General features: G+C 41.9%; 1 protein-coding gene across 1 annotated transcript in view; it reads left to right on the forward strand.

Moving 5' to 3' along the window:
* Positions 1-4447: 4447 nt before the first annotated feature.
* HTRA3 (HtrA serine peptidase 3) overlaps positions 4448-21952 on the forward strand; it is a 45905-nt gene continuing 28400 nt past the window's right edge. Inside the window, exon 1 of the mRNA XM_036763895.1 lies at positions 4448-5377. Coding sequence (XP_036619790.1) covers positions 4963-5377 — 415 coding nt within the window. The 5' untranslated portion in view covers positions 4448-4962. The remainder of the gene's footprint in view (positions 5378-21952) is intronic.

Genomic DNA, 21952 nt, shown 5'->3' on the forward strand with positions numbered 1-21952 from the left:
TAAGCCATATGTGAAAGTATCCATGGAAAGAACTGTTTTGTTCATTTTTAAAGGAGTTTCAAGTATTAAGGAAGAAATTCAGATTCACAGACCCTCAGACACTTCAGCCACTGTATAGTCTAACCTAGGAGTGGGGAATCTGCAACCTCAAGGCCACATGGGACTTTCTAGGTCCTTGGGTACAGTTTTTTGACTGAGCAAAAATTTTATTTTATTTGGTGAAGTTTGGATTCAAAGGGCCACACTTGAGGACCTAGAGGGCCCCTTGTGGCCTCCAGGCTGCAGGTTCCCCACCCCTGGTCTAACCCATATCTGAACAAGAATCTCTCTGATCAGGAGTTCTTAGCTATTAGACTGTAAGCCAGGCAGGGACTGTCTTGCCTCTTAATTGTATCCCCAGCACTTAGTATAATGCCTGGCATATAGTAAGTACTTTTAAAAAGATTTTAAAAAACTTTTAAAATTAATTTTAGTTTTCAACATTCACTTTTATAAAACTTTGAATTCTAAATTTCCCTCCTCCTTCCCCTCTCCCTTCCCAAGATGGCATGTAATCTGATATAGGTTATACACGTACAATCATATTAAACATATTTCCACATTAGTCATATTGTAAAGAAGAATCAGGAATAAAGGGAAAAACTACAAGACAGAAAAAGAAGAGAGAACGACAACAGTATGCTTCCATCTGCATTCAGACTCCATAGTTCTTTCTCTGGATGTGGATAGCATTTTCTGTCATGAGTCTTTTGGAATTGTCTTAGAATCAGGAGTGGGGAACCTGTGGCCTCAAGGCCACATGTGACCCTCTAGATCCTCAAGTGCAGCTCTTTGACTGAATCCAAACTTCACAGAACAAATGCCCTTAGTAAAAGGATTTGTTCTGTAAAACTTGGACTTGGTCAAAAGGCTGAACCCAAGGACCTAGAAGGCCACATGTGGCCTTGAGGCTGCAGGCCTCCCACCTGTTGTATTGCTGAGAAGAGCTAAATCCTTCATAGATGACCATCACGCAATGTTGCTGTTACTGTGTACAATGTTCTCCTGGTTCTGCTCACTTCATTCAGCATCAGTTCATGTAAGTCTTTCCAGGTTTTTCTGAAATCCTCCTGCTTGTCATTTCTTTTAGAACAATAGTATTCCATTACATTCACATACCACAACTTGTTCAGCCATTCCCCAATTGATGGGCAGCCCCTCAATTTCCAATTCTTCACTACCACAAAAAGAGCTGCTATAAATATTTTTGTACATGTGGGTTCTTTTCCCACTTTCATGATCTCTTTGGAATACAGCCCTAGAAGTGGTATTGCTGAGCCAAAGGGCATGCACATTTTTATAGCCCTTTGGTCATAGTTCCAAATTGTTCTCCAGAATTTTTGGGTTAGTTCACAATTTTTGGGTCAGTTCACAACTCCACCGACAATGTATTAGTGTTCCAATTAAAATTTTATTTTTTTATTAATAAATGTTTATTGATTGATTGGAGTCCAAGCGTCTCCTCAGGGCTCATGAATTTGTATGGAGAAAAAAGTCACATCTTCATTTTCACTATGCCCTCTAACTGAAATTTAGTATTTCCTTCTGCTGGGACATGCCCAAGTAGTCATTCAGTCTCTTCTTAAATACTTCTAATTATAAGAAACTCACCATCCACCAAGGCATCTGATTCATTTTTTAACAGCTCCAATTGTTGGGAAGCTTATCTTTATATTGAACTGAAATTTTTACCATTGTTCCCCGCTCCCTAGTCCGGGGCCAAAAAGAATAAGGCTAATTGCCCTTTCACATGATAGGCCTTCAAATACTGGAATATAGTTAGCAATGTTGCTCCCTCTCACTCTAGGCTTCTTTTCTTCAAATCAAATATCCTCATTTCCTTCAAATAATCCTCAAAAAGCACAACTGTAAGGCTGTCCTCTGGACACCTTTCCAAGCTATCAGTGTTCCTCAAGAGTGGTCCCCAGAATTGATCCAACCATTCTGGAAAGTAATTTGGAATGATATCCCAAGGACAATCAAACTGTGCATACCCTTTGACCCAGCAATATCACTTCTAGGGCTACATCCCAAAGAGATCAGAAAGATAGGAAAAGGACCCACATGTACAAAAATATTTATAGCAGCTCTTTTTGTGGTAGCAAAGAATTGGAAATTGAGAGGATGTCCATCAATTGGGGAATGGCTGAACTAGTTGTGGTATATGAATGTAATGGAATACTATTGTGCTATAAGAAATGATGAGTGGGAGGATTTCAGAAAAACCTGGAAAAACTTTACCTGAACTGATGCTGAGTGAAGCGAGCAGAACCAGGAGAACATTGTACACAGTAACAGCAACATTGTGTGATGATCATCTATGAAGGATTTAGCTCTTCTCAGCAATACAATGATCCAAGACAATTCCAAAAGACTCATGATGGAAAATGCTATCCATCTCCAGAGAAAGAAATGATGGAATCTGAATGCAGATTAAATCATACTATTTTCACTTTCTTTGTGTGTGTGTTTTCCTTTTGCAAACTGTAATTTTTTTTTGCAAACTGTTTCTTCTTTCACAACATGACTAATCATGCTTTACATGATTGCACATATATGATCTATATCAAATTGCTTACTGTTTTTGGGAAGGGGAGGGAAGGGAGAGGGAACATTTGGAACTCAAAATTTTATTTAAAAATGAATGTTAAAATTGTCTTTACATGAAATTGGAAAAATAAAATACTATTTTTTAAAAGAGTCGTCCTCAGAACTGACCATAATACTCCAGATGTGTCCTGACCAGGGCAGAGTTCAGTTGGACTGACCACTACTTCCCTAAGGCCTGAACAGTGTGGCTCTCTTGATGCCTCCTAGGATTGGATGAACTTTCCTGAATGATGCATCACACTACTGACTCATGGTAAGTTTGCAGTCCACTTCATTTGAAGTAACTTTCAGCTGTTTAAAAATAATAATAATAATTCCTTACTTGATGGAAGATTTGTCACCACTGAAGAAAGGAAAAAACATTAGGAACTGGAAACAGAAGACATTGGTTTGAAGCTCTAGTTTTAAAATACAGTAGCTTAAAAAAAGAATGTTAAAATATGAATGAATGTCAAGATTTATGGTAATGGAAATTGGTCACTAAGAGAGGTAGCCAGTAAGGTGAAATACAGCTTTTACTGGTCAGTCTATATATTCCACAATCTATAGATTCCACTCTCATCCCCAGCACTACCCCAGTTACCCAGGCAAAATGACTGAGATTGTCCCTCTCGCTTCTAAATGTACGGGCTCTCAGACCCCTTATTTTAGTCTGAGGAAACATGCAGTATGATCCCTTTAGAAGGGCTCTTGGCCTGATTCTCTCCAGGTGCAATCCAGCCTGTTTGAAATATTACCCTGCAGCTTAGCTTCTTGTCAATTTTTTAAAGACTTGCCAAATATTTATTTTCTTAAAAGCTTCCTGGAGAAATATACAAATATGAGAACATCTCAAAGAGGTACGATGAGGGATCCCCAAACTTCCTGCTTTCTGGAAGGAGAAGGGAAATAAATTTTTAAAAATGTATTTGAGGTCCAGGAGCACTTCAGGCAAATAGGTGCAAAGATGTCCCAACAGGAACCACAGACCCTGAATATAAACTGTAATGATCTCTCTGTCAACTGCACAGTCTCAGAGCTGAAAGGGACTTAGTACGATGAGACCTGGCTGAGAATCCTCACTAAAACATACTCAACAGTGGTCATCTCTTGAAGATCTCAAGTGAGGAAGACTACTACTCTGGGACATAGAAAGAAGTAGGGCTTGGAAGACAAAGGGGAGAAAGTAAAGTGAGGGTAGAGAATGGGGTTGGGGAAGAAGATGGAAAAGAAAGGAGAGAGGAGAGACAAAGAGGACTAGATGAGGAAGAATGGAGAGGAAGAGAAGGCAGAAAGAGGAGGAAGAAAAATGGAAGGGAAAGAGGAGAACTAAGAAGAGAGAGCAGAGGAAGAGAGCATTAAGAGTTCAGAGGGGGAAAGGAGAGGGAAGATGAGCAGGAGAACTAGGGACAAGAGGATGGTGGAAAGCAAAGCTGAAGGTAGACAAAGGAGGCGGGAAAGGAGGGGGTAGAAGGTAAAGAAAAGTAGTTTGGAGTTTGGAGAGAGAAGAGGAGGAGGGAGATTAGGAGCCGGAGTTAAGGGAAGAGGAGCTTGGAGTTGGTTCTCTGAGGAGGTGGGGTCTGGCTCGGAGGCTGGGCGCGCAGCTGGCCCCAGACGCCTCCTCCTAGACAGCTGCAGCTGCCCCTAAGGCACAGCCCACATACATACCTCTTTGCGCCTGAGCTCAGGCTCCTGCAACAAGACTATAGCTCCCCGGATAATCCCTGGCTGCCGTGTCAAAGCTCGGCAGCCAGACTTGGGGAGTCCTCTCCACCCCACTCCCACAACCCCCTCCCTCTTTCTTCTCTAGGGTGTGTGTTGTGGGGGGAGGAGCATTGGATGCCTGGCTCGGCTTTAAAATCTGGCTCCGCGCTGTTCTGCCAGCAGAGCAAGGGTAGAAGCCGCTGCCTTTACCTAGCACAACGCCTAAAGGACCCTCGGCGCATTTTGCATGCCCCCAGGAAATCTCTCCAGTCAGGGTCTCAGTTGAACTGAGCTCTTGATACACCCAGCTCAGTGTGTCAGGGGTCTTCCTCCTCCCCGCCACCTCTGCCCAGCCCCCTAGGAGCTAGTGCTCCGTATGATCTGGACCCCAGAACCCTCCGGAGAAGGAGAAGCAAGCTTGGTTCCTCAGGGACAGCTTCCTCTGGCTTTAGCTAAGCAGGCTTTGCAGTACGTCCCATTTGCCCCGCTCTGGCTTGTCGGTGCTCCTTTGGCTCCCCTGGCCTGAGAGACTGCTGTGTCTGCCTTTGTTTCTCAGCTGTTCCACAACGCTTCTGCAGGGGTCTTTTAAAATCATTTGCAGCTGCAGCTTTTGAGCCCTGAGACTAAGCCATGCTTCAAAGCACCTTCCTGCTGTGCACCCTGGGGCTGCTGGCGTTGCTGAGCCCCGGCCGGGCAGAGCCCCTGGCATGCCCACCGCGCTGCGACGTCTCTAAATGCCCCAGTCCCAGCTGCCCCGGAGGCTACGTGCCCGACAGCTGTAACTGCTGCCTGGTGTGTGCAGCAGCCGAGGGCGATGCGTGCGGCAGAAAGGACGACCCCCCGTGCGGGGATAGCTTGGAGTGTGGCCACCCGGCGGGCAAGCGCTTCGCCAAGGGAGTCTGCCAGTGCAAGCTGACCTACCAGGTGTGCGGCAGCGACGGGCGAACCTACGAGAACGTGTGCCGGCTGAAGGCTGCCAGCCGCAAAGCCCTTCAGCAGGGGCTGCCCGCTGTCATTCAGATCCAGAAGGGAGCCTGTGAATCGGGTAAGAGGAGCGCGGTCCCACTGTGCGCAGCTTGGGGGCAAGTCAAGAATCAGAAAGGTCTAGGCTGAGACAGCTGGAACGTGGAATGGCAGAGCTTGAAGGGACCTTAGAAGTTGGAAAGTTAGAGAGAGCTCCCAAAGGAATTCGGCCTCGGACATTTTCTCTGGCTCTCTCCCAAGCCTAGAATGCCCTTCCATCTATTCTCTGCCGACTGACCTCTGGCTTTTTTTTTAAGTCCCAGCTAAAATTCCATCTTCCACAAAAAGTTTTTCCCAACCTCTCTTAATTCTAATGCCTCTCCTCTCTGATCATTTCCTATTATTCTGTACATAACTTACTTGTATATATTTGTTGGCTTGTTGTCTCCCCCATTCGATTGTGAGCACTGGAGGGCAGGGATTATCTTTTGCTTCTTTTTGTATCCCCAAGCTCTTAGCACAGTGCCTGGCACATAGTAGGCACATACTAAATGTTTTTTGATTGATTGACATGGATTGTCAGTTCCGGAAAGGAACTTAGAATTTTAAAGTGTCAGATGTGGGAGAAGTCCTAAAATGTCATAGTTAGAATGGAATTTAGCATTTAGAAGACAAAATATAAGAGCTGGAAGGGACCTTATAATTTAGAACCTAAAGTGTAATTGGAAAGAACCTTAAGGTTCAGAATATCAGGGATGAAATCAAAGAATCATAGAAGTCTCAGACTTGGAAAGAGTTCAGACAATATGGAGTCCAACCCATTCTTCAACCATAATCCCCTTTTACTACATCCCCCAAGAAGTGATCATCTAATCTTTGCTTGATGGCTCCTAATAAGGGGAAATCTGCTACCTCCCCCAGGCTGCACATTATACTTTTGGATAGCTCTAAAAGGGACCTCAAAACAAAGAATGTCAGAACTAGGCTTAGAACGTGGAAGCATAAGACTATAGAACTAGGAGGGACCTTAGAGATCATCACTTTAAAGATGAGGAAACTGAGGCCCAGAGAGGGGAGGTAACCCCAACACACGAATCTCTACTGGTAGAAATCCTACCTATACTTTAGAGCCCAGAGAGTTAGTAGGAAAGTGGGCATTGGAACAATGTTACCTGGTTCCTTGCCCAGGGATGTTTGCAATGCTGCTTCTCAGCATACAAATGCGCCCTGATTAGGAAGCTGACTACGAAGGGGAATGGACCAGAGTGGGCTGCTCCAAAACTGGAAAGAAAGTCAAGGACCCAGTGATAGCTATCCTGGGTCTCCCAACTGCAGTGTCCAATAACCTAGGAAGTGCTTAACAAAGGACTACAGGATTATAAGATTACAGAGTTATAATAGGAAGAGACCTCAGAGGTTGTCTAGGGATGACATCTCATTTTGCAGATGAGGAAACTGAGGCTTGGAGAAATGATGTTGACTTACCCAAGGTCACAAAGTTAGCGCAGTATGATTCAACGAGCTCAAAAACACCTGAGTTCTAATCTTAGCTCTGCCATTAACTTATCATGTGATCTAAAACATGTTATATCCCACTTTTTAAATACCTGTAACATGAAAGAGTTATAGTTTTTCTCTGATGCTTCATTAGATGTTCTCAACAATGACCAAAGTGAATTCATGGCTCCAGTTCCATATTCAATAAGAAATGGCTTTAAAGCATAATCATATACAAAATGATCATAATATCCTTAGGAGAACTGTAATAGCTCGCAGTGACATCATACTTTACAATTCAATTTCATCCATAATCTCAGCTGTTCTTCACAAAAACCCTCAGAATTAGGTGTCACAAGGAATATTTTCCCCATTTTGCAGAAGAGAAAAACAGATGGGTGGATTGGTAAGGTGACTTTTTCCAAAATACTGAGCCAGGACTCCAGAGTAGGTGCTTTGAGCTCAGGTCTAGCTAATTCCATTTCTAGGACACAAGAGCCTTCTGATAACATGACTCAATGAAGTGTGGAATTCGGTCCAATGTGGATCCATCTTGAATCCTACACAATGGAATTTGATTACGGGAGTTATCAGAGCCATAATGGCCAAGTAGAAAGAAGAGTGGCTTTGGAAGCAGGGGAGACCTGGGTTTGAATCAGTGCTCTTCTACTATCTAGCTGTGTGACCTTGGGCAAGTCATTTCTCTTGACCTCTCTGGGTCTAGTTCCTCTTCTGTAAAATGGGGATTATATAACTCCCTTCCACACAGTGTTGTTTACAGAACCAAGTGAGATTATGGTACACAAAGCACTTTGGAAAATACTATACAAATATAAATTTTTCTTACTGCCTTCAATGTCCTTTATTAATCAATCAATTGACATCTATTAAATGCCTATTTTGTGCCTGGCACTATGCTAAGCACTGGAGGTACAAAAAGAGGCAAAAGACAGTCCCTGACCTCAAGGAGTTCACAATCTAGGATGGAGGAGACAAGACAACAAATATAAACAAAACAAGCTATATACAGGATAAATAGGAAATAATTAACAAAGAGAAGGCACTGGAATAAAAAGCAGATGAAGAAGGCTTCCTATAGAAGGGAGGATTTTAGTTGGAACTTAAAGCAAGCCAGGGAGGAGGTCAGTATTTGGAGTGAAGGAGGGAGAGCATGGGGACAGCCAGAGACAATACCCAGGGCCAAGAGACGGAGTGTCTTGTTCATGCAACAGCCAAGAGTCCAGTATCACTAGTTCGAAAAGCACTGGTCCTCAGTGTCTCCATCCATAAAGGAGGTGAGTTGGACTGGATGATCTCCAAGCCAGATGTGACTTGCAGATGGACTGGGGACCCTTCTTCTTACAGCTCAGGAGCCAAGCTGCCAGTCAGGATGTTGTGAAGAAAGCCTCTGCAATTGCTATCCCTGTGCACACTCGGCACGCTGGGGTTTCCCTCTCTTTCAGTCTGGGTCGGGGTAGAGGGAGGACTGACCCCAGAAAATATAATTGACTGTTCTAATTTCCCAAAATCACAGGGTACAGGACACCTGGGCCATTCTACAGAACCCTAGTTGTACATCCCACAACTTATCAGACTCCATCGGAATTAAGTTTGCATGTACTCTCCTTCCCACCAATAACAAATACTTACCTTTCCACACCACTCTTTCATGTACACAGCTTCCCATCTCTAAGCCCTCGTTCACACTAGGTCAACAACAACAACAAAACACACACACACCCGACAAAACTCAAACTTTGGAGATTAGCTTGGTCAAGCATAGACGACAGAATGTTGGACTTGGAATTAGGAGGACCTGAGTTCAAATACTACTTCAAGACATTTACGTAGCTGGGTAAACCTGGGTAGGTCAAAAAAAGGACCAAATGAGATAACATAAAGTACCATATGAATGCCAACGATTGCTGTTGTTGGTGGTGGTTACAGTTCTCCATGCTGGAATACCCTCCTCCCTGATCCACTCCTACCAGCTGAAATCCTACCTATGCTGCAGGGACCAGCTCAAGTACCTTTTTTCCTCTCAAGCCTTCCCAGATTACTTACTACCACCCCCAAACAACCCTCCACCCCTTTGAACTACCTTAGCAGTTTGTTTCTTTTCTAGCTTTCCTTGCTTTGCACCTTATGGGAAAGGCAGCAGAATTCCTAGCCCTGACGCTTCTTAACTGTGTGGCCTTTGACAATTACTGCCCATCCATAGGCCTCAGTTTCCCCATCTGCAAAATGAGAGGATTGGTCCAGATGACCTCTCAGATCCTGCCAGCTCCTCTGATGCTCTTAACCTGGCATGGAAAATGCCAGTCCAGCCCATTCATTGCCATCCTTCCATCTTAGAAGTTAACTTATGACCTGTGATTGCCTCCTAGAGTTGTGTGGCTACCAATTTCAAAAGATGTGACTGAATATGATAAATGGCTTTTCCAGGTAACTGATTTACTTCTGAGGGCACTTGGTTTTACTTGTGGCTTGGGCTCAATTGGAAATTATTTCTAACCAAATCCCTCACAACACTTTATAAAATGTTCAGGGGAGAAATAGCTCTGATAGTTGTATTCATGGAAGGCAGGCCAAAAATTCCTGGGTGGTTGCCAGATCTCCAAAGGCAACTGATCTGTGTGTTTAAAAAAAGTGCCTTTTTCATATCGAACAATGTGAGCACCTGATCTTGCAATCATGATATATTCTGGGCATTCCAATTAAATCAGGGCCAGGGCATGTGACTAATTCAGAATCACACACTCAAGGCAGCTTAAAATAAAGAATTTATCCATCCAATATTAGTATGCCTGTGAAGAACAGGGTTTGACAGCTTCTTTCACCTTTAATTATTTAAATGCTAGAGGTGCCTCTTTTTAAAAATCCTTTTTACAGCTTTCTGGGCTGTCTGAAGACTGGAATTTAGAATCTGGAGTAATGATACAGATCACTTCTGCGTGTATGTATGTGTGTGTTTCTTCTTTCCCCAGGATACCATAGTTCAGATAGAACATCTGGCTTTCAAAGAGGACTTGTATTTGCTGCAGTCTCACAGCTGGGTTGACAGGCATTGGGAAGCCAAGAGGCTTGGCCAAGGTGGAGTGAGCCAGGAACTTCACCAGTTAGGATGTTTAAAGACCAGGACATTTGACATCTGTAGTTGTTGCTTCCCAAACACAAACCTTTCAATACTCTCCTGGCCTCTGCTGTTTCCGAGCATAGAGAATCCCAAGGCCATATGGCTGTTAGAAGATTCATTCTGAGCTCCAAAAAAGAGCACAAGTTTAAAGGAATAAATAAGGAACTGCTCCAGTGAGTCAGGTGGGAGTTCATAGCAGATGAACTTGGGAGTGATCCTTAGGGATACTGCCTTCCCTTTTGGCCAAACATACAGCACTTAAAGAAAAGAAAATTTGGCTTTTGGTATGTCAGTAAAATGAGTATTAGGGCTCATAGAATTTTAGAGCAGGAACGAATCTCAGAAGCTATCTAATTCAACCTTTTCATTTACAGATGAGCCAACTGAGACCCAGGGAAGATAGAATAATTTGCCCAAGGTCACAAAAGCAGTAAATTTCAAGGGACCTCCTAAACCCTCTAGTGCATCCTCTTCCCCCCTCCTCTTTAGATCGATACATAGATATTTTCTATGATATCTGCAGATATCTCTAAAGGCTTGAGAAATATTTGTTGTTCTTGTTCAGTCATTTTAGTCACATCTAACACTTTGTGACCTCATTTGGGGTTTTCTTGGCATAATTACTAAAATGGTTTGCCATTGCCTTCCCCAGCTGATTTTACAGGTGAGGAAAATGAGGCAAACAGGGTTAAATGACTTGCCTAGGGTCACACAGCTAGTAAGTGTCTGGAGCTAGATTTGAACTGAGGTCTTCCTGACTCCAGGCTCAATGTTCTATGCCACCTAGCTGCCACCTGGCCCTACCTGAGCCTTTTTATTCTTCAGGTTCTGGGGACAAAAAAGTCCTCACTGGAGCGCTGAAAGGTTCTGGAATTGTTTGGTAGCTTTGATTTTTTTCTCCAAAGGGCCAAGGGTCAATCCATTTCTGCAATCACTCTGTGTTCCATTGGCAAACAGTTTCATCTTGCTAATATATTTTTAGATGTTAACTGTTAGCAAACATATTCGTTCACTGCCTATCCTGATTTAATGTCACCTGCAGAATAGCTAAGGCATGCCATTTGTGGCTTTCTTCTAGTCATTGATAAAAATATTGAAGAGAACAGGACCAAGGACAGAGATTTAAAGTACTTTACTGTAGACATTCTGCCCCTCCCCCCTCCACCTCCCTAGGTTGACTCCTCTCACCAAAATCAGATTATTATAGAATAGCAGCGAGCAAATAGATCTGGAAGGAGAAGGGACCTTAAAGTTCACCTGGTTCAACCCCAGCCCCATTTTACAGATGAGGAAACCATGGTATAGAGAGATTTGTCCAAGGTCATAACATATTTTAAGTAGCACAACTAGGATTTGAACTGGGGTCCTCAGACTCCAAATCCAGTATTTTTCTCCCATTCTGTCACATTGTATAGGTGGATAACTACAAAATATAAGCTGATAGAAGGTAGGCTTTTGATGTAAAATTTCCCTTTTCAAAAAGAAAAAGTGAAAAATGTTTCTCTGCTCTATTTTTTTTATTTAGCTAAGCCCCAGTGACCATTAAGGACAACTTTAGAAATTTAAATGTCTTTCCCTATTGGGGGGGTGGGTTTGTTTATTTCTTTGCTTCATTTCAGTACATATTTGCATCAACATAAGATCTCAAAATTTTCTTTGGATGTATCAACTAGAGTACAGGTGCTCCTTGACTTTTAAATATCTGACTTAAAAATACTGCCATTAGGTATGAAAACAGAGGTCAGAGTTGCACTGGGGTCAAGAAGGGCTCTTTGAGCCCCAGGGAACAAAAAGTATTTCCATCTTCCTTAAGAAGTCAGTGACCCCAGCAGCTGCAAGTAGGGAAGATGTGTTCCCAATATCCTGAGTCTTAATAGGCACAAATTTTCTCATAGAAACAATATGATAATCTCTCAAGTATCTGAAGCCTACTTTAACTCAAAACGTGGCTTAACAAGTATTACATATTTTTAAAATTTTTTAGATTTTTTATTTTTAGTTTACAACACTCAGTTCCACCAGTTTTTGAGTTCCAAATTTTCTTCCCTTCCCTCCCCTCCCCCCACCAAGACGGCATGGAATCTCATATATGTTCTACATATACCTTCGCATTAAACTTATTTACCCAATAGTCAAGTCATAAAGAAGAATTATGACCAATGGAGTGAATCATGAGAAAGAAGAAACAAAACCAAAAAAGAAGAGAGAAAAAAGAGAGAGAGAGCAAATAGTTTACCTCAATCTGCATTCAGACTCCGTAATTCTTTCTCTGGATGTAGATATTATATCTTTAAAAAGCCCATTTGAAACTGAGAAATAGGAGTCTATTTTACAATGTGGGCTAAACAGTTATTGTGCACTCACCTGGAAATCTATTATCATCACATTGTTCCTATGGGAAAATAATCTGCTCATTCTCTAGGCTCATAAAAATTACACACACACACACACACCTGAGTTCAAATCTGACCTCAAACAGTTACTAGTTGTGTGACCTTGGGCGAATCACTTAACCCCAAGTGCTTCCAAAAATAAAAAAAAAAACCTGCCCCATTCTAGAAGAAGCCTTCTAACTTGGTAGTACTTATCGATCACGGCTCCATTGGTATAGCTTTCAGTGACCCAAGGTTGTATAAATATATTCTATATACTCACAATGTGTGTGTGTGTGTGTGTGTGTGTGTGTATACGTATATACATATATATACACACACACACATACATACACATATATACATAAGTGTTATAATGTATATCTGACCAATTTTACATACAAGGAAACTTAGGCACACAGAGAATTTAGATGAATTGTAGAATCTCAGAGCTGGAATAAACCTTAGAGGTCAGCCAGGCCTTAGTAGGGTATAAATTCCTATAGTACTTTCTGCAGTACCTTGGTAAAAGAAAATTTGTCTTTATGTATCAAGAACCATTAGTGATTCAAAGCGTATCCAGAGGACAGAACAGTATGGACATTTAGCAAACTAAATTTTTAATCTGCAAAATGTCTTCACTTTCCAACAAAACAACTAATCGTGACCGAAATGTGAAGTCTCTCATGACTCATTACATACTCTCAAATAGGGTTCTTTTGTAGACTCATGAATTTGTAGAACTGTAAGGGAACAACCCTCTCTACTTTTATGAGGATTTTTACTGAGATCCAGAAAGGTTAAGGTGCTTTGGCCAAAAGACACGCAGGAGCAGGAGCAGGAGCAGGACTGTTGTGTGGGTCTCATTTCTCTTGGCCCAGGACTCTTTGTACTAATTAACATTCTCAATACTGTACTCAATAAGAGAGACCCCTGAGTAGTACTTCAACTCTCCTAATTGTCCTAGGGGCTGGAGAAATCCAGTGCAATATGTTCATAATTTCTTTGCTAGGGATGCTGAATTTGGCCAGGTGGAGGACTTCAGTGGGGTTGGGAGGTGGGGTGGGGACAGGGTATGATGAGGGGCTTTGAAACCACACCATCTGAAGGCAATTTAAGGGAAACAGTTTTTGATTCTTCTCACTTTAGCTTGGAGTATACAAGTTTTAGGGAAAACATGATAGCTGCCTTGAAGTCTAGGGACAGTTAGACCTGTTCTGCTTGGTCACAGGGGTGGAGATTAGAGAGAAACAGATTGGCCATCACTCTTTAAAGAAATTTCTAACAACTCCAGCTGTCCAGTGAATGATGTAATAAGAGCCGACATTTACGTAGCGCTCATTACATTTTTAAAGTATTTTGCCTGTACTTTGACACTTCCAACAACCCCGGGCAATAATAATGTTACTAGTAATAATAGCAGCTAGCATTTATATAGTGCTTCAAGGCTTACAAAGCACGTTACAAATATCCTATTTGAGCCTCACGACGATTCTGGGAGGTAGGTGCTATTATTATCCCCATTTTACAGATGGAATAACTGAGGCAGACAGAGTTGAAATGATTTGCCCAACTAGTAAGTATCTGAGGTAAAATTTGAGACTTGGGTCTTCCTGATTGCAGTTCCAGCACTCTGTCCATTGTGCCTCCTAGCTGCCTCAAAGTACTCTTGGTACTACAATCCTTATGGTCACACACCCAATAGGTGTCAGAGGTGGGATTCAAACCAGTGTCTTCCTGACCCAAAGTCGAATACTCCATCCTCTATACTTCACTAACTCTCTTGCAATAGGCAGGGTCAAGGATGGTTTCCTGTCACCAGAGGTCCTCAACTAGAGCCTGAATGACTTGTCAGGGAAATTGTAGAAGGCGTTCATTCTTCAGGTAAAGCAGTGAACCAAATAGTTCCTAAGGTCCACATACAGGCTGTTCTAAATATCAGCAAGAAAGCAAACTAAAGTTGAGTCATTAAAGGAGACAGTGTTTGTAATTCACTTAGTATGGTGCCTGGCACATAACAGGTGTTGCATAAATGCTTGTTCCCTTCCCCCTCTTTCCCTGCTTCAAAGTTGATAACTTTAAAAAAAATTATATTAACTTTGGAGCCTCCTGAATCTCAAGACTACCATTCAATGAGAAAATAGCCAGATGTGATTTTGTCTTCCATTTCCCTCTACACAAAGAAGAATTTCAAGTGAATAATGATGGAATGAAGGCAAGCTGAGCCAAGATTTTTTTTATTAGGACTCAAGTCAGAGAACAATCTGCTTTGATGAAACAACTTCTGTCTGTCTGACCTAAGACCTGCTTAACACAATTCCACAGTGGGAATGCTCTGTTCCCATGTTGGTTCACGTATAGGACTTACTCAACTAGTGCTTGAGTGCATGAGCCAAAAAGTTATTTATTTTTCTGATCAGGTTCTGAGATTAGGTTGGCATTCATCAAGAAAATTTGGTATTCAATTAAAGTGAGATGCAGAAGTTGTCAGACAAGTTGCCAAGCAATAGATTTAGGCAGAGACAAAAGGCCTGAGTTTTCTTCCCACCCTTTCCTTCCTTTTAAAATATGAAAGCACTGGAGGGAAGGTCCTGGACTTATATTTACCTGGGTTCTAATTCCAGCTCTGTTATTGATCAGCTTGAAAAAGTCACTTTCTCTTTCTGTGCCTTAGTTTCCTTATCTGTGAAATGAGATGGCTAGAGCCCCAATGTCTCTTCCAGCTCTGACATTCTACAAGCTCACAAGTCTATAACAAATTCATTCTTGAAGTGTGACATTAGACACTGGAGACATTGACTGCCATGGCTAGTTGACTTTTGGATATAAAGTGACAGAGAAAATTTTCACAAATTAAATACGCTGATAATTTGTCATCTTCCTTGACTATTTCCCTAAACTTGAACTCTATAAATGGCAGTAGATAATCACCTGTCAAGAACAAATTTATGCTTCATGCAAGGTCCCTTCCCCAAGGTTCTATGCTTCATTTCTTGGTGTCTGGGTATCCTTGGAAAATTTCCTTCCCCTGTCTTCCTCACAAGGTATGTGGTGGTCAAATGAGACAACTTAGGAAAAAGTGCTTTGTAAACTATATATGCGTATACACATAACGTATAATATATACATAGTATAATATATGCATACATTGACATATTTAATAAAATATACATACAATGTACACTTATACAGTATATATATTTTATATAGTATATATGTGTGTGTGTGTGTGTATAGTAATAAAATATACAGTAGTTGTTGGGGGGTTTAGGCAGAAAGTCCATAGGTCTGAAATGCCACAGAATAGAAGTATAAGTCGGTGAAATGTCTATGTGGCATAACAGAAAAAGCATTGCATATGGATTCTGAAGAGGTGGGTTCAAATTCTGGCTATGCTTCTTATTAGCTCTCACTAATGGTTATTGAAATTTTTTTGATAAAAATACTTCTTTTGGAATATTGACTAGTATAACGCAGTTATTTAGCAAATCTCTCTGCACCTGAGTTTCCTCATATTTTAAACCAGAGTGAGGGATTAGACTAAAAGATTTCACATCTTGAAATCCCATGATCCTAGGTGGGGTCAATCAGGGAAAGATTCCCAGAAGACAGGAAAAACCTAGACTGTCCAAGAGCTCAGATTTCTTGAACCTAGGAGGTAAGACTTGACCATTGCCCTCTCCTTAGAAGAAAAAATAAGTATTTTTTCATCAATGCTTCTAATGTTGGATCACTTCTACTGACTTGGAGTTTGGAATGCAAGTGAAGCAATGCCCAGCTTACCAGTGCTGTGTAGAGAATTGAAATCCTTTCTCCCTTCCATTTAGGGTTCTAGGTTACTCTGGAATTTTAGAGTATCATTGGATTTTGAGGTGACCTAAGATCATTAAGGCTAGGAGTTCCCAATGTTTTTTGTTCCCAAACCTTTCCATATCCTCTATTCAGTATGGAAAGAAATAAATTCTAGAGTTTATTTTGAATAGACATACACATAAGAAATAAAATAAAGATATAAGTTTTTCATAAAGAAATCTAGTACATAACATTTTTAGAATCCTGAAGTTATTAAATGTTTATCAGCATACTTTTTCACTAACAATATTATACTTTCAGAACATTTCAATAGAATAATATAGTAATTTACTAAATTTTTTCATGTCCCAGGTTGAGACCTTTTGATAAATATCAAGGTCTTCATCTTACAGGTGGAGAAATTGAGGTAGAGGGAGAGGAGGAGATTTTTCCCAAGGGCAAACAGATAGTAAGTAATGGAGCCAAAATTTGAACCCAGGTCCTTGGAATCCAAAGCTTCAGCTCTTTCTACAATACCACTAGACCCTCCTCATTAGAATAAGTTGAGGAATAATTATGCCTATACAATACTGAGGAGAAGCCTCCCTTCCCTTTAGAAAAGGAAGTAAATCAAAATGTAGGACAATTTGTTCTGGTATGTTTGAGTTCTATGGGACTTTCAGCTGTGACTGCAGTTTTCAGTTAAATTTTCCTTCTAATCACCATCCCCCACTCCAGTGACACAGTGGCTGAATTTTAGCAGGCCTGCCGGACGTTGGTCAAACCTCACAGAAAGCATTATACAGAAGCTGCCGAGATTATTCTTGGCCCCGAGTGATGCTATTCAGCGAGGGGAGCGGGGTGGGGGTGGGGCAGAGATGTTGTAAAAGAACGGGAGGCATTAAGGAGCCTGTTCCATGATATAATTTTAAAACCACTGGAGGGTAATTCTTAGGTTTTCAAAGAACCCATTTTAGAACATGAAATGGGGACTCTGAGACAGTGGAATGGTGGCTGGTGTTGTGGTCTCTCTCACAGAGGGGTCCCTCTGAGGGCATCGCCTAACCTCTGGATGGTGCTCAGACTGTCTATTGAGAGGTCACTCATACAGACTCTAGAGATCAGAGCCAGAATAGCTAGTTAGTGTTTATGGAGCCCATTAGGGTTTGCAAAACACTTTATAAATCATTATCTCCTTTGATTCTCATAACAAAATCCAGAGAGGTTAAGTACTATTATTAACCTCGTTTTGTTGTTGTTATCTGTCTTTCATTCTTGAAGAGGACCCCCATTTTATAGATGGGGGAACAGAGGCAGACAGAGGTTTCAGTGACTTGCCCAAGGTCATACAGCTAATAAGTGACTGAGTCTAGATTCAAACTCAGGTCTTCCTGATTACAGATCCAGCACTCTATCCCCTTTAACTCCCCAGCTCTCTCCAAGAGATCAAACCTTTCTTTTCATGAATTGCCCTAAAAAGGGAACAGTGACTTGTCAAAAGTCATACACGTGCTAAGGATCGGAACCAGGATTCAAACCCAGGTCCTCTGACTCCAAATCTAGAGCTCTTTACCTCCTAAACTGATTTCAGGGAAGTCATGATGACTGCCAAAGAAAATATTTTCCTTCTTCTGGTCAGGAAATTCTGACTCTCTTTAGACCATTTGAAGGTATAGACGTCTCCTTTCCTTCCAAATGAATGCAAATTCAGTCTCTCTCCATCCCTCCCACCCAAAAAGCAGTCAGTCACACAGGAATGTTTTGAGCTAACCCTTGTGGTCTCCTGCTTCTCTCCAGCCATACTAAATTTTTGTTAACCTCCTCTTTCAGAGAGACCCCCATGGGGTTTCCTTTATTGTTCTAGGGGACCAAAGCTTTTTGGGATTTATGGATCACTTTTTAGTGGGCAGAGAAAAGAGATTATTGGACAATTTCATCTAAGTTGAGGGTTGACTTCAGAATACTGGCTTGAGGACAGGAGCAGACTAGAGTGGTAGTCATTTTCATTTTTGTTTTAAAATGTAGGTCTTTCCAGACTGGTGTAGTATATGGAGGAAGCCTGGTTTGGAGGAATGCAAATTTCTTTTCTTCCATCTCGTTCTTTCATCTTGAGGATTCGTCTGTACAGATGGGAAGCATATTAAAAGCTTTGAATCTGCCTTCCTTCTCCACCCCACTACCCCTAGATTTCCTCCTAGGATTCCAGAATGTCAGAGCTAAGGGGGACATAAGCTCCTTGAGAGGAGGGATTGTTTCCTTTTTCATACTTGTACTCCCAGCACCTAACACAATACCTGGCAAACAGTAGGTGTTTAATTAATGCTGACTGAACACCAAAGTTCTCTAGTTCAGGCTGAACTAAGCAGGAATACCTTCTGCAGCATTCCCAATGGGTGAGCATCCCATTTTCCCTTTAAAGACTTAAAAGGAGAGTGGGATAGGATTAGGGTTAAAGGTAAATCGTATACCAGATTTATAGATTCTGCACCAGGCCAATTAAGAGAGCCATGGTATCCAGAATGAAAGAGGGGGTAGTCCAGAGTCCTGTTTTCTGTCCTCTGCCCTGTCCAGGACATATTGGGATCATCATATTTAGTTCTGAACACCATGTTTTTGGAAGCATATTGACAACCAGTGGAAGACCATAGAATGATGAGGGGCCTTGAAGTCCTTCCCCACAAGGATCAGTTGGAGAAACTGGAGTGGGCAGTATGGAAGTTGGCATTACAAATACTCTCAAATCTCTGTGGTGAAGGGAGCATCACTTAACCTCAGGATGGCCCAGACTCTCTGTCTGTAGAGTGGTCACTGGTCCAGACCACATAGGATCTTAGAGTCTGGAGTTGGCCAGGACTTTAGAGAACATCTAATCTGACCCCCTCCTCTTCCAGATGAGAAAACTGAGGCCTTCCCAAGCTCACTAGAAGGTATAGCAAGAAGTGGAGGAGGGTCTCTACCTCTAACTCCAGGGTTTCCCCACTGTACCACATTCCTGCCGTGACTGTATCTGGTGTCTGCCTCTGGCTCATATACTTGGGCTTTAGTAAACTGAGCTCACTGTACAAATCTATTCAAAGAAGGTACAGACAGATGGATGCCTCCCTGTGAGTTATTCGAGATATGCAAATGAAAAAAATTACTCTTACATATTTTTTTCCAGCTACACCCTGAGGGTCCCCTGGAGTAATGATCATTAACTAGACTGACTAGGCGTTGCTTTCAACTAGAAGCTTATGTAAGCAAGAGGTTTCATTTCGTGTGTGTGTGTGTACGTGTGTATTTCAATAATCTTGGATTGACATAAAACCAAGTGGCAAACTCTAAATCTGCCAAATTGTCCCACTCTGTTTATTCTGTAGTAATCCATCAAAGAGATTTACTCCTGCTGGCTGCTAAATGTGGAGACTAAAAAGGAGCCTCCTGCTATTAAAACACCGCCACATCTCATGCCACTTTATTTAGCCCCACCCACCCAATGCTGACCTGTGCTCTAGGGCTGACCTGATACAAGGAGACTTTGATTCTAGGTTTATAATCAGCCAGATTCTGATGTAAACTGCTCTCAGAGGTTAGACTCCAGCTGTTTATCTGGGAAACAAGATACTACATCAGGGCTAAGAGGCAACACGGAGCCTCCTCTTCAGCCAACCACAACGATGCCTTCAACTGAGGCTAGCTCTAGGTAGAGAGGCAGGAATTCTGACCTCCAGGCACATGGAGTAGGGGTGGGGAGCTCAGAGGGGAGTGGAGCAAAGAGTTCTAGACAGAAAGTCACAAGTCCTGGTTCTGATATTAACTGCCTGAACAACCTACGTGTTCAACCAAGCTCCATAAGGATCCTGCTTCATCCATCTTCCTTTCCCATCTCATCATTAAGCCCGGAGGGCTTGACTGAGACCAATAGAAAACAGAGGCTTTTGCATGGGACCCCAAAGAATCTCTTCCCCTGCGGGGTACCAGCAACAAATAAAATAGATTCATCAGGAATGTTTCAAAACCTCCTTGAGTGTGTGCTATCTGGTTTGTCCTTAAAAGAACCTTCCATATCTCCTAGGCTGGAGTCCTCTGTAGAATTTCAGGCCATAATCTTTTCTCTGAACTTTCTGACATCCACTGACATCCCCAGGAGTACTGTAGGGGATGGAGTGGTCCTGGAGTCTGGAAGACTTAGTTTCACATCCTGCCTGTGATGATGGGCTGTGTGATCATACGCAACCTCTCTGAGACTCTGTGGTCCATACCCTTTAGAGTTGTTGTGAGCTCCAAATAAGATAATGCATCTAAAGTGCTTTCAAAAATTCAAAAGCCCATAGGAATGTTAATAATAAATCAATGTTCTGCTTAGGAGGAGAGTTTTTGGGTGGAATCCTGGGAATTTAGAGAGATGATTCCTTTCTCCAGAATGTCAATTTGCATCACAAGGTAGGTGGTGGGCCTACTGTTCTCTGCCCTCATCAGATCTTATCTGGAGTAGTGTCTTCAATTCCAGGTACCACAATTTAGGAGCCACATTAACAGCCAAGACAGGGAGGGGATTAAAGAACAGTTGAGGGACATATGGATTCTTAGACTGGAGACAAGATTGCTTCAGAAGGACTCAATCACCATCCGAAGGGAAAAGGAGATTAAATTTGATCTAAAATAAAGAACTTCTTGACTATGGATTTCTTGTGAGGTAGTGAGTTCACCATCACTGGAGGTACTCGAATGGAGGCTGGATAACTTCTTGTTGTGGGAGATTCTTTTCTGTATTATAGATTCAGACGATTTAGAGATGAAACAGGGAGATTCATGATTATCTTGCCCAATCTCCCCGCTTTGCAGTTGAAGAAACTGAGGCCCAGAGTGGTTAAGTGGCATGCCTAAGCTAACACATGTAGTAAATGGTAGAGCTGCGAGTAGATCCCAGGTCTAAGGAGTTAAATTAAACTACTTTTGAGGTCTTGTCCAACTCTGTGGTTGCTTGCCATCACAGCTGGACAGCAAGGCTGATTTTGAGCACTGAGCTTCATCTTTCATGTCAGGAGTTTGCTGGCAGATTGAATTCCAATAACGTTTTTTCTTTCATTTTTTTTCTTTTGGTGGGGGGAGTATATGAGTATTTTTTTAAATCGAAGCCTTTCAAGGCAAAAACTGAGCCCTGTTTGTTCCAAATTAAGTCAATGCCTTCACAGCTAAGTGGGAGACCTTGGCACATGCCTGTAATTGAAGAAAGAAAAGAAAAGCCAGTCATTTCTCAAATGCCTTTGGCTTGTTTGCTAACAGTGAGCGAAATTCAATCCATCAAAAAAGTTTCATCAAAGTTCATGAACTGCCTGGCAAACCTGGGCCTAGGCAACATTAAATGTGTCAAAATTAAATGCATAAATAAATTAGTTATTACTAATCGTAATAACTCGTGTTTATATTGTACCTTAAGATTTACAAAGTACTTTCTTCAGGACCACTGCTGATGGAAGGTAGTACAGATGTCATTCTCATTTTACACATGAAGAAACTGAGGCTGAGTTCCATGGCTAGTGAGTGACAAAGTAGGAATTCAAACTCGGGTCTCTTGTCCCCACGTCCAATATGCTTTCCACTGCCTCTGGCTAAGTGCAAGATAAACATTGCTCAGTTGGAAACATGCTTTCAGGACTGAAGCCTTGCAGCAGACCTGATTGGAAATCTTTACCATTTACTTAATTAGCTGACTCATTTATCCCCTCTGACCCTTCTCTCTAGTTGATAATACACTCGCCATGTAATGTTGTTTATTGTAGGTATGTTTATTTTTTTTCTTCTCTGCACTAGACTTGGATACTAGGAATACTCTTTTAAGCTCCTTGAAAACAGAAACCTGCATCTTACCTAGACTGCT

The sequence above is a fragment of the Trichosurus vulpecula genome, chromosome 6 (assembly GCF_011100635.1).
Source record: "Trichosurus vulpecula isolate mTriVul1 chromosome 6, mTriVul1.pri, whole genome shotgun sequence".
Classification (NCBI taxonomy): Eukaryota; Metazoa; Chordata; class Mammalia; order Diprotodontia; family Phalangeridae; genus Trichosurus; species Trichosurus vulpecula.